Here is a 13,883-nt window from a genome sequence, read left to right as displayed (position 1 = left end):
AAATAACCACATATTTTTCTTCAGGGGTACATGTGTGTATTAGGGTACGGATTGATGAGGAGGAGGTTAGAAAGTGGAGAAGGAATGGATGAGTTGTTTGTAAAGGGAAAAAGACGATATTCTTATGCTAATCCAGGCTCTGGATAAGGAGCTGAGCAGCCATGCAAACAATGGCTGTGGAGCCAGAATGTCTGCAGTGAGCCTAGTCCTTCTCAGAAAGCTTGTCAGACCCGGCGCCTGGAGCTGCCTGGGGGAGGGACCCCTGGAAAGGGGAGTTTTCTCCTTGCTGCTTTATGGAATTGGCAGCTGGCCAGCTTGTTGGAAATTCCCAAACCTTTCTACCAGAAAGTAAAAATTACGGGTTGGGGGCTTAACGGGAAGAGGAAAGAATGACTTTAGTCTGGTTTTTTTTTTTTTTAAAAGCTGACGTCAGCCTTTTTCTGTTTTGTTTTGGGTTTTCTTTTCTCTCTAGTTCTCATCAAACTATTCTGCCTTCTTGCTGTGTTTGTTAAGCTTTTTAAAAAAGTATCCTTTTTTCTTTCTTTTAAATATTTTTTAGGGATTGAACCCAGCACCTAAACCACACTATAAGCAAGAACTATACTACTGAGCTATACTCAGCCCAAACTTTTATTTACATAGAAATTATTTATATTTTATTGTAATTTTGTCTTCATACTATTTTCCTAAAGAAGAAATTGCTCTAGTCTCTGGTTACAGTGAAGTAAATTTATTTAGATGCCTATTAGGTTTAACCATTTAATAGTTTCTAAATGCTAACATCATTTTACAGTATTGATTATGTAGCATTTTAAATGTCCACATCTCCTTCTTCTTGGCATATCAAGATCAGCTATTTTTAAGTTAGTATAAAAATTCTGACTAATTATTCTAGGAATTTAAAAACATTATTAAGTGTTAGAATGATCAAATACTCAATTTAAAGAATGGTTGAAATATTAGGTTAATATTTTGCTATGTTATGATAAAAGATGATTAATATAATGGGACAAATAAAGGGGAATTCCTGGAGCTGGGGCTGTAGCTCATTGGTAAAGTGCCTGCCTCACATGTGTGAGGCCCTGGATTCTATCCTCAGTACCACATAAATACACAGTATTTTTATTTATTTTTATCTACAACTAAAAATTTTAAAGGTGGGGGGGAGTCCTCAGTATCTATATCATGAATGGTAATCATAATAATAACAACTGATATCTATTATTTATTGAATTTTTAAAAAATATTTTTTCATTGTTGATGGACCTTTATTTTATTGATTTGATATATGGTGCAGAGAATCGAACCCAGTGCCTCACACATGCTAGGCAAGCACTCTACCATTAAGCCACAACACCAGCCCTTGAATGTTTAATACTGAGATATAATGCACTAACTCATCTAGGTTAGTAATATTATTTCCATTTTTGTGGTTGAAGAAACTCAAAACTACATAGCTTAAGTAACTTCTCCAAAGTAACACAGCAAGTAAATACTAGAGCTGATACTTGAAACCAAGCAGACTGACATCATATTTACTCTCTTAAAATTATTCCCCAGGATATTGTATAAAAAGTACCTTTACCTAGATCATAAAACTGATGTCATTTTAATGGAATCCATAGTTTGACGGTACAAATATAGCACTGTGTATATATAATATAGAACTAGGGGCAGATTTTTCCCCCAGAATAAGACTTATTGAGATAATTTTAAAGAGCAGGCTTTTAAGTGTGGTAATGCGTGCCTATAATCCCAGCGGCTCAGGAGGCTGATGCAGGAGGATCCCAAGTTCAAAGCCAGCCTCAGCAATTTAGCAAGGCCGTAAGTGTTAGGGTAGATGGTGTAAATATCCATGAGGGACACAGCTCTAAGTTGAAGCAGAGGTTTATTGACAGAGAATATCTACCAGATTGCCCTTCTGCAAGGCGCAGCAGGCTGCTGTAAAAACTTCTTAACTGTAGAGTCACGTACAATGGAGTAGTTAAAAAACAACCTATCTGCTGGGTGCATGGCACACGCCTGTAATTCCAGTGGCTCTGGAGGCTGGGGCAGAAGGATCACAAGTTCAAAGCCAGCCTCAGCAAAAGCAAGGCGCTAAGCAATTCTCAAACTCTGTCTTTAAATAAAATACAAAATAGGGCTGGGGATGTGTCTTAGTAATCCAGTGCCCCTGAGTTCAGTCCCTGGTACTGCCATCCCCACCCCCACCATCCCCCAAATAACCAGTCTGGTCCTGTCATTGTTACTTGAAATCTTTGTTGTGGTTTCTATAGTTAGGAACTCTTGGGGCGGGCCTAATGGGAAATTCATGCCTGGGTGAATTTTCAAAATGGAATTACTTTTTGGCCTAAGCAACTTAGTGTGAGACCCTGTCTCAAAATAAAAAATAAAAAGGGCTGGAGGTCTGGCTCCATGGTAAGCACCTCCTGCTACCAAAACAAACAAACAAAAAACAAAACCCATGCTTTTGGGTTTTTGGTTATCAATTTCTTGAAAGAAATCAGTTACACTATCCACATTAGTCCAGTTAGTTCTCTGGATATTTTGACTTGCTTATACTTGTTTTATTATCCCTACTCTGATTTTCCTTTTCAGACTTTTGTCTTAGTTGACTCTGCAATAACTTATAGTGATTGGGCTTATATTATTTTGGCAAATTTTTCATAATGCTAATATTACCTTATGATGTCAAACACATTACCTCCTAAACAGCAGCTTAAAGCAACCAACATATATTATCATATATGTTTTTTGAACATCAAGAATGTATCAGAGATAATGAACCAATAAAGCAAAGTGGGTAGAAAATAAAGAACCCACCAGGGGCAGGGTGGCAGTAGCTTAGGATCATCATGAAATTGTAGGATAGGTATCAGTAAAGCTGTAGTCACCTGAAAACTCCCCTGGTGCTGGAGGATCCCATGGCTGTTGGTGGGAGACCTCATTTACCACATGAATCTCCCTATATGACTTGCTTGAGTGTCCTTATGACATGGCAGCTGGCTTCTCTCAAGTGAGTGAAGAGAGCAAGACAGAAACTGAAGTACTCCTTTATGACCTTACTGTGTTGTTTCCATCTTATTTTATTTGTTAGAAGCAAGTTACTAAGTCTAATCTATATTCAAGGGAGAAAATTAGGCTCTACCTTTTTGAAGGGCGAGTCAAAACATTTATGGACATATTATAGATCACCACCACTATATTCTTTCTTTCTTTTCCTTTTTTAAAAATGAGTATTGGGGTTGAACCCAGGGGAGTTTTAACTACCACTGAGCTATATCCCTAGCCATTTTTAATTTTTATTTTGAGACAGGGTCTTGCTAAATTGCTGAGGCTGGCCTCAAACTTGGGATCTTTCTGCTTCAGCCTCCTCAGTGTCAGGATTACAGATATGCACTAGTCATAGCAGGTTCACAATATTCTTTTTGACATATATATTTTTAAGTGTCACTCAAATGGTAGTTTATATTGTAGCTGTTGTAATATATACTACATTACTTTTGTACATGATGGTTCACAACCACAAATTTATTTTTAATCAGTAAATGTCATAAATATATGTGATATTAAAGCTGGGGATATAGCTCAGTTGGTAGAGTGCTTGCTTTGCATGCACAAGGCCCTGGGTTCAATCCCCAGCACCACACACACACAAAATTAAAAAAATAAAAAATAAATATATGTGATATTAAAGCCTTTATTAATGGAATTTTAAAATGAATGAAGTTTTGGGCCTTCTCTTAGAAGCCATCTAATCCAGAGCCTCAGGTTTGAATATCTCTCTCTATGTTATTAAGATAATGGGTTTGCATCTTCAGCCCCTTTTAAACTTCATAACCAAATGCCCATTAGACATTGCCTTTGGGTAATTGCTGATGTCTACGTCTGAGCCCTTGATTTCTTTGCTTCACTCCTTTCAGAATCCATTTATTCTCATTTCAGTAATTACTCATGCCAGAAACGTGGAGATATTCTTGACCCCTTACTCTTCTTGACCCCCACATCTAATCCATTACCAAGCACTATCAAGTCTGTTTTTGAAGTTTTTGTGAGTTCATCTTCTGTACTACCACTACCCTAATCCTAACCACTATTGTTACTCTCAAATTTCTACAGTATTCTTACTGATCTTTTTCATTTACTTGTACCCTCTTTATTGATTTCATTACATAGAAATCAGATGGTTGTCTCCTGTCCCACTTATGTTCAAATCTCAAACCTTTCATTAGGCTCTTGACCTGTCCTTGTCTTTTCTGTTTCTTCCACTTCATCTCTTACTACAATATACCTTATTCTCAATCTTTCAGGAAAATTGTTTTCTCTTTGCTTTTCTTTGTCCCAAGATCTTTCCTCCACAGGCTGTTCTCTGTGCCCAGAATCCCCTTATTTCCAATTCTTCACTTGGCTAACTTTTCATTCTTCAGATGGCAACTTAAATGTTATTTCTTAGCATTGCTTCCACTGGCCCTTTCATCAAGACTAGACCAGGACCCTCTAGGATTGACAGTTTTTTTTTTTTTTTTTTGGCACTTACCCCAAATTATGAGTACATTTTGTTTGAGTTTTCTTGTTCTATTCAGAATGTCTTTATTAACTTGCTTAATGACTATGAAATTTATGCAGACTTCTCAGTTTTGCTGTCATCACTATATTCTTGATATTTAATATAGAATCTTGCATAAAACAGGGACTTAATAATTAGGTAGTAAATTAATATTCAATGACAATAGTGAATGGGAGAAAAATCTTTACCACATGCACCTCAGATAGAGTATTAATCTCCAGGATATATAAAAAACTCAAAAAACTTAACACCAACAAAACCCCCAAATGACCCAATCAATAAGTAGGCTAAGGAACTGAATAGACACTTCACAGAATTGATCAACAAATATATGAAAAAATGTTCAACATCTCTAACAATTAGAGAAATGAAAATCAGAACTAAGATTTCATTTCACTCTAGTCAGAATGGAAATCATCAAGAATACAAGCAACAATAAATGTTGGTGAGGATATACTCACACATTGCTGGTGGGACTGCAAATTGGTGCAACCACTCTGGAAAGCAGTATGGAGATTCCTCAGAATGAAACCACCAATTGACCCAGTTATCCCACTCCTCAGTTTATACCCAAAGGACTTAAAATCGGTATACTACAATAACACAGCCACATCAATGTTTATAGCTGCTCAATTTACAGTAGCTAAGTTATAGAACCAACCTAGGTGCCCTTTTAACAGGTGAATAGATAAAGAAACTCTGGTGTATATACACAATGGAATATACTCGCCTTAAAGAAGAATTAAATTATGGCATTTGCCACTAAATGGATGAAACTGGAGAATATCATGCTAAGTGAAAGAAGCCAATCCCCAAAAACCAAAGGCTGAATGTTTTCTCTGATATAAGGATGCTAATTCACAATGAGGGGTGGGCAGAATAGTGGTATTTTGGACTAAACAGAGGGGAGTGAAAGGAGGGAAGGAAGGGACTATGGGGGTAGGAATGATAGTAGAATGAATCGAGCATATATGATTACATGACCTGTGTAACTCTACATCATGTACAACCAGAAGAATGAGAAGTTATATTCCATTTATGTATGATGTGTCAAAATCCATTATACTGTCATGTGTAACTAAATATTCAATGGCAAGAACTCTGTTTACAAAGGACATTAGTATTGGAAATACTCTAATCAATGATTTAATTAGTCTAATCTCCCTTTCTATCATGTTCCTTGTGGCCTTGATGAAGGTGTGTGCAAACTTTGTTCCTTTTATACTCTGTAAGGACTCTTGATTCTTTCAGTTGTATTTCAAACGAGTAGTTTCTGTATCCTTTGTCATTCTTTTCTTTAGAGGCTAATCAGATAGAATAAAATAAGGTGATTACTATCATTGACTTTAACAGTATGTTTCTACAGATGCTTGGTGTAGGATTGCATTCATGTCTTAGCAGTTGTAAGTGCAGATGTATTGAACTTATAGTTGGCTAAGATTTGATGGCTGTTCTCCATACAAGTTATCACAGGTGTTTTATTCTCAAAGATGGAATTGACATGGATAGTACAGGTATATGCTTGTAGTAGGTTGGCAAGTATGTCACTAATACATATGAGAGGAAGGAACTTTTATTGAGTTACCTGCTCTGTTCCACATAATCTTAAATTCTTTATAATGTATATTTTACATTACATACATTAAATATCCAACAGAGCAGTGCCAATACAGGGTAACACTTAATGTGTAGAATGAGTAATCTGATCTCTTGAATTTTAATCCTGCCTGTGTGATCTTTGTAAATTCCTCAAAATCTACTTGACTGTTCTTCATCTGTAAAGTTAAAATAATAATTGTACCTTTCTTATAAGATAGTCATGATAATTCTATAAGTTGATATTTGCAAAGCATTTATAATGGTTTTGACACGTAGTGGTGAATATGTATAAGCCATTATCTCATTCAATTCTTAAAATAACTGTGTCCTAGTATCATTTTAGTTATAAAGATGAGGAAACCCATTAGAGAGGTTATGTTAGTTACTTAAGGCAGATCCAGGATTTGAAATTATGTCAGGGCATATGAAAAAATGTTCAACATCTTTAGCAATTAGAGAAATGAAAATCAGAATTAAGATTTCATCTCACTCTAGTCAGAATGGAACTCATCAAGAATACAAGCAACAATAGATGTTGGTGAGGATATACTCAAAAATTGCTGGTGGGACTGCAAATTGGTGCAACCACTCTGGAAAGCAGTATGGAGGGTCAGAGACATTTATGTGGAATGAATTGCACACAGATCCTTTTCTCTAAAAGGGACTGTGTAGCAAGTACATGAGACTCTCATAGACTGCTCTGTAGGATGTTTTACTAGCTCTAGTGAACCAGAGTTACATATTGGCTTTAAATAAACTGGTGAAGGCACAGTGACACTTAAAGATGTAACAAGTCATAGCAATCAGTGTCCTGCCCAGGACTATGAGCTCCTTGAAGCAGAAACTGACATACTCATATTTGTATTTCTAGTACCTTACATTGGTCTGTACTATGTATGTAGCAGATGTTAGTGAATAAGTGAATGGATGAATAAGTAAGTGGAAGTATGGAAGAGTGGGAGGCAAAAATGAGGCCAGAGTTTTTTGGCATGGTGATAGAAGAGAGGGAGAGAAAAGTGCCATCTTTTAAATGTGGTAGCACATAGGGCTCAAACTGTCTGAACCAATATAATGCTCCAAAACTAGAATTGTATTTATCATGATGTAGACTAGCCATTTTTTCATAATACTTTTATGCTAAAGATTGAACCCTAGGCAAGCACTCTACCACTGAGCTACAGCCCCAGCCCCCTGTTCTATTTAATTATTTTATTTTAAGGTCTGTAAGAGTTCACTGTGTATAATAATAATAGCCAGACCTTAACCAGAAAGGTTATCTTAGCTTTTCCCTAGTAAAAGCTCACTTTTATCCTAATCAAGTCAGATTTGCAGTGTTTTTTAGGAAAATGATTTAAGATGTATTTGTTTTTGCTTTCATAATGATGCATGCTGCTTATTTAATTATGTGTAATTTTCTAGACAGTCTTTCTTTTCTATATGGAATAAATTAATAGAAAGATTCAAAGTGTTTTTTATTGTTTCCACAGGATTTGAATGAGTATTAATGAATATCTTATACTTTTTAACATTTTCTGTTTTATTCTTAATATATTTAGGAATTTTCTTGGTAGTAATAAAATAACTTAATTACTTTGGAGTAGCCAGAATAGACTGTTAAGGTTTTTTTCATTTTCTTTAGAGCTGGAATCTTGCTATATTGTTCAGATATGCCTCAAACTCTTGAACTCAAGCAGTCCTCCTGCTTCAGCATCCCAAATGACTGGACTGCAGGTGTATGACACTGCTCCACCTTTTGAAATTAATGTATTTCTCTTGTTTTACATATGGCTGATCTGTGGTCAGGAGAAATTGCAAACTGTTGCTAAGTTATTTAAGCATGGAATTATAGTGCTTTGTTTTTTTGTGTGTGTGCCTGTATTTTTTTAATATTATTTTTTAGTTTTAAAAAATTTTATTTCACTTGTTTATTTTTTTATATGGTGCTGAGGATTGAACCTAGAGTCTCACACGCGCTAGGTGAGTGCTCTACTGCTGAGCTACAACCCCAGCCCTGTGCCTGTGTTTTTTAAAATATGGATAGTGTTGACCTTTTAAAATGTATTTTATCATTTAAAAGTATGTTTGGATATTTGTTTTCCTCTCTTAGTTTTTGAAAACTTTTCAAAATTCAGTTATATTCATTGCCTTGTTAATATTTTTTGTCTTTCAGGAGTGAGGAAAAAGCAATAAGAGGTGGAGTCATTGTCAAGTGGTTGTGGCCTTCTACAAGAAATCTCATTGAGTAAAGGCTTTTGCGTTAGCGAAATAATAGGACCGGTTATTCAAGGTGACAGTATAACAGAAAACATTAAAATTGAACAATGACTCGACTATATATTTACATTAGATTATTGGGAACCTATCTGTTCATCATTTCTCATGTTCAAGGTAAATTGATCTTTATTTCTGACTTAAAAAGCACTTAATTCTTTCATCTGTTCTCTCAGCCCATGTCCCTTTCTGATCAGCTAAGCCCATCATACTAGCATAGTTTTTAAGTAAAAAGGCAAAGAACAAACACACCAAATAATTTTTTTGAGCTTGATTATGATAGAAGGCTGTCCAGATATTTTAAAATCTCAGCCTTTCTCAACCTATTTTCTTGTCCGTATAAGGCATTATGATATACAATATTAAGTCTTATGAGTATTTAATGAGATAAAGTATATGAAGCATGTAACTTAGAATCTAAAACACAGGGTGATAGATAATCAAGACTGTTCAAAACCTTATCTCCCTTAAAATACAATAAGGAATAAATGTAAATAATAATTAAAAATTTATTTTATTGTCACTAAAAATCTTCAGAAATATAAATGTCATTTGCCTATGCTAAATACTAAAATTTCTTCATAGAGTCTTGAAACTTTATTTATGACCAGTGTTGTAATTTTACTTCTGTGTGCTCATAGCTTAGAATTCCCAAATCGGAAGTTATTATGACGATTTAGGATTAAATAGACTATATTTGCACAAGAGTTTTTTTCCTGAATGCTTTAATTAGGGTAATATTTTAAACTGAAGAGATAGTACTGCTTTACAAAAGGATTTTAGATAGAACTTATTGACATCTTTATTTTCTTAAGGTTTTGACTTCACAGATTGCTCTTTCATAATGTTTGTTCAAGGACATGGATTAATATCTACCCACAAGAAGAAGCATTGTTAACAGCATAAAGCTTTTTATATTTTTGTTTTAAAGCACAAAATGAAATCTGTACTTCTTTGTATTTTGCCTTAGGTATAATAGAGTAACCTTATTATTACCATGCTAAGAATATAGAGCCCTCTTGCAAAAGCCACTTTGATACAGCACCTTTATTTGAATATCTGTTATATATGCCTTGTTGATTGATATCAACCAAAGCTATCATAGTTGTAAAGAGAAGGAGTCAAATTAATAGTATCATTAATATTTACTGCCTCACTTCTAAGGTAAATTCCACTTTGTTATAAAGAGTTTTAAATCTACTTAGCTCACATATTGGCAAAAGGTATAAAATTCTCATTCTACATCCCAATTCAAGTTAATTCTAAAGTAAAATTATTGGGTGGAGTAACTTGCTAATTAGTTATCAGATATAAGCAAAAAATCACGTTTCTAGATGGACGCCATGTACACACCTGTAATCCCCTGCTACTTGGGAAGCTGGCCTGGATAACTTAGCAAGGCCCTGTCTCAAAATAAAAAATAAGGACTGGGGGTGTAGCTCAATTTTAGAGCACTCCTAGGTTTGTTCAAACATTACTACCAAGAGAAAGAGCTTGGGATGGGGGGGGGGGTTACATTTCTCTGATAAAGAACAAAATTTATACTATTTTCTTTCTGAAAATTACCTTGATAGTTGTTTCACATGATAACATGTACAAAAAAAATTGCTCTTGAAAAAAAAATTAGAACCAATGTAGAAAAAAATGTTACTTCTTAGAGAAAACTATGAAGGATTACAAGATTCATTGATAAACTGTGACTTTAGCTCTGGCTTTATCTTGAATTGTGTCTGAGGAAAGTAAATTTCTCTGTACCTTCATTTCCTTGTGATAAAATAGAAATAATAATACTTATCCTAGATAGAAATAGGATGTTTTGAGCATCAGATGTTATGATATGTATTTAAGTGTTTTCCATTCATAGTTGTTTGTATTTTAATAGAAAAATGAGTCAGCTGATAAATACCTGAGGCATTTATTTACTTATATATTTGGACTTGATCAGAAATGTTAGAAATGAATTTTAGTGTTCAGTAATTGATTACCCAACTAACAGTGACATAAATAAGTAAGGATTTATATTTAAGATAGGTGACAGGAAAAAAAAAAAGATAGGTGATAGGTATTTGCTGGTGTTTGGTCAATAATTGAGTAGAGTTGAGGTTGCCATCTCTGTAATTTTCTTGGCATTTCCTTCATGGCCAGAAAATGGCTGCTGTTATCTACATTTGAGGCAGAAAACTGGGGAAAGAGTCAGCTCCTATTTTAGTGTGGGACTTGTAATATCAGGAAAGTCAAAATACCCCCTGCCAATAGATTTTATCTCAAACTAAGATGGTTGATCTTTCCGAATTTCAAGGAATATTAGAAAACAAGGTTAACAGGATTATTACAGTTAGCTTAGGTTAATCTATATTTGTTACCTTAGGCTGGACACACTGTCTCCCCTCACCCACTGAGCAAAATCAGTTTGGTTAGTTAGAAAAAAGGGGAAAATGTATTATCATACATGAAGAAGTTTGGAGATAGGTGGATTGCCTTTAGCTAATTCTGTGGCTCATCAAGAGCCAAGTTTAATTCCCATTTCACTTGTACCATCTACCACATCTCAGTTTAGCCATGGGTTAACTTATTTGACAGCCACAGTGTAGCATCTGAGGAACAGGTATCACATTCAGACGTGGCAAGTTAGAGTTGACTGGTGTTTATTGAAAGAAGAGGGATAGGTATCCTTTCCTGTGTCTGTCTTTCTTTTTAAAAATATTTTTAGTTATAGTTGGATAGAATGCCTCTATTTTTCACGTGGTGCTGAGGATTGAACCCAGTGGCTCACATGTGCTCGGCAAGTGCTCTACCACTGAGCCACAACCCCAGCCCCCTTCCTTTTGCTTAAAGTAGTAAAGAAATCGTTTCCCAGGAATTCCTCTCCCTCAAAAAACTATTTTCTAATCTAGGTGATTAGAATTAATTACATACTCTGGTATAAACAAAAAACTGGCAAGGGGAATAGAACTGAAATTGTTGGATTAAACCAACAGTTATTGATGCTGAGGGGAGAGCTATGATTCCTTGAATTACATGTAGGAAGAGGCAGACATTTCAATCAAAAAATGGGTTGCGGGGCTGGAATTGTGGCTCAGTGATAGAGCGCTTGCCTTGCACATGTGAGGCACTGGTTCAATTCTCAGCATCACATAAAAATAAATAAACATAATAGGGTATTGTGTGTCCATTTACAACTAAACAAAATATTTTTTAAAAAAGTGGGTTGTGTGAGCGGCACATCTTGCTAATAAAATAAAAGGGAGAAAAATAGCCATGCTAAACCCAAGGCCAACATTATTCTAAATGCAAAAAATTGAAAACATTCCAAGAACTGGTATAAGACGAGGATGCCCCTTTCACCACTTTATTCATCATCTTGGAAACTCTAGCCAGAAGAAGGAAATTAAAGGGACATGAGTAGAAAAAGAAGAACTCAAACTACCACTGTTTGCCAGTGACATGATTCTATATTTATAGAAGATCCAAAAAATTCCACCAGAAAACTTCTGAAACTAATATCATTTCAGCAAAGTAACAGGACATAAAATTAACACCCATAAATCAAATGTGTTGCTATATATCAATGATGAATCCTCTAAAAGAGAAATTAGGAAAACTACCCCATTCACAATAGCCTAAACAAATAAAAATAAATAAAAAATTCAGGCATCATTTCAACAAAAGAGGTGGGGAAAAAAAAAAAACCCTCTACAATGAAAACTACAGAATACTAAAGAAAGAAATTGAAGAAGACCTTAGAAGATAGAAAGATCTCCCACGCTCTTGGATAGGCAGAATTAACACTGTCAAAATGGCCATACTACCAAAAGCATTTTGTGCAATTCCTATTAAAATCCTAATTACAGGGGGCTGGGGATGTGGCTCAAGCAGTAGCGCGCTCGCCTGGCATGCGTGTGGCCTGGGTTCGATCCTCAGCACCACATACAAACAAAGATGTTGTGTCCGCCGACAACTTAAAAAAAAAAAATTCTCTCTCTCTCTCTCTCTCTCTCTCTTAAAAAAAAAATCCCAATTACATTCTTCACAGAAATAGGAAAAACAATAATAAAATTCATTTGGAAAAATATGAGACCCAGAATAGCAAAGCAATTCTTAGTAAAGAAGTGAAGGAGGCATCATAATACCAGAGCCATAGTAACAAAAATGGCATGGTACTTAGACCAGTGGTACAGAATAAAAGACAGACAAACCCATATAAATACAGTTATTCATACTAGATAAACGTGCCAAAAACATACATTGGAGAAAAAGATAGCCTCGACAACAAATGGTGCTGGGAAAACTGGAAATCCGTAGGTAGCAAAATGAAATTAAACCCCTGTCTCTCACCCTGCACAAAACTCAACTCAAAGTTGATCAAGGACTTGGGCACTAGAACAGAGACTCTGCACCTAATTGAAGAAAAAGTAGGCCCAGATCTTCACCATGTCAGCTTAGGAAATAACTTCCTTAACAAGACTCCTAAAGTGCAAGAAGTAAAATCAAAAATCAGTAAATAGGAGGGAATCAAACTAAATAGCTTCTTCACAGCAAAGAAAACAATCAATAATGTGAAGAAAGCCTACAGAATGGGGGAAAATATTTACCACATCCATCTCAGAACATTAATCTCCAGGGTATATAAAGAACTCAAAAGGCTGGGGATGTAGCTCAGTTGGTAGTATGTTTGCCTTGCATGCAGAAGGCCCTGGATTCAGTCCCCAGCACCACACACCCCTCAACATCACCAAAACCCAAATGACCCAGTCAACAAATAGAGTAAGGAAATGAACAGACACTTCAGAAGAAGAAATACAATTGATCAACAAATATATGAAAAAATGTTCAACATCTCTAGCAATTAGAGAAATGAAAATCAAAACTTAAGATTTCATCTCACTCTAGTCAGAATGGTAGTCTTCAAGAATTCAGGCAACAATAAATGTTGGTGAGGATGTGGGAAAAAAGGTAACTCATACATTACTGGTAGGACGGCAAATTGGTGCAACCACTCTGGAAAGCAGTATGGAGATTCCTCAGAACACCTGGAATGAAGCCACCATGTGACCCAGTTATCCTGATCCTCAGTTTATACCCAAAGAACTTAAAATTGGCATACTATAGTGACACAGCCACATCAATGTTTATAGCTGCTCAATTCACAATAGCTAAGCTATAGAACCAACCTAGGTGCCCTTCAGTAGGTGAATGGATAAAGAAACTCTGGTATATACACACAGTGGAATATTACTCAGCCTTAAGGAAGAATAAAATTATAGCCTTTGCCACTAAGTGGATGGAACTGGAGAATATCATAGTAAGTGAAATAAGCCAATCCCAAACAGCCAAAGGCTGAATTTTTTCTCTGATATGCAGATGCTAATTTACAATGGGGGGAGGTGCTAGAGAAGTATAGAGGTACTTTGGAAGAGGGCAGGGGAGGAAAGGAGGGAGTATGGGG

The 13,883-nt window shown here is 35.5% G+C and overlaps 1 protein-coding gene across 3 annotated transcripts in view; it reads left to right on the top strand.

Annotated features, from left to right (window-relative positions):
• Bmpr1a (bone morphogenetic protein receptor type 1A) overlaps positions 1-13,883 on the top strand; it is a 129,699-nt gene that overhangs the window by 82,399 nt on the left and 33,417 nt on the right. For all 3 annotated transcript variants that reach the window (XM_071611119.1, XM_027939950.3, XM_071611118.1), the window contains one exon: positions 8,337-8,554. In XM_071611119.1, the coding sequence (XP_071467220.1) occupies positions 8,488-8,554 (67 nt within the window). In that variant the 5' untranslated portion in view covers positions 8,337-8,487. The remainder of the gene's footprint in view (positions 1-8,336; positions 8,555-13,883) is intronic.

Source organism: Marmota flaviventris, chromosome 4 (assembly GCF_047511675.1).
Source record: "Marmota flaviventris isolate mMarFla1 chromosome 4, mMarFla1.hap1, whole genome shotgun sequence".
NCBI classification, from domain to species: domain Eukaryota; kingdom Metazoa; phylum Chordata; class Mammalia; order Rodentia; family Sciuridae; genus Marmota; species Marmota flaviventris.
Note: the sequence above shows the minus strand (reverse complement) of the source record. Positions and strands in the feature narration are given on the sequence as shown.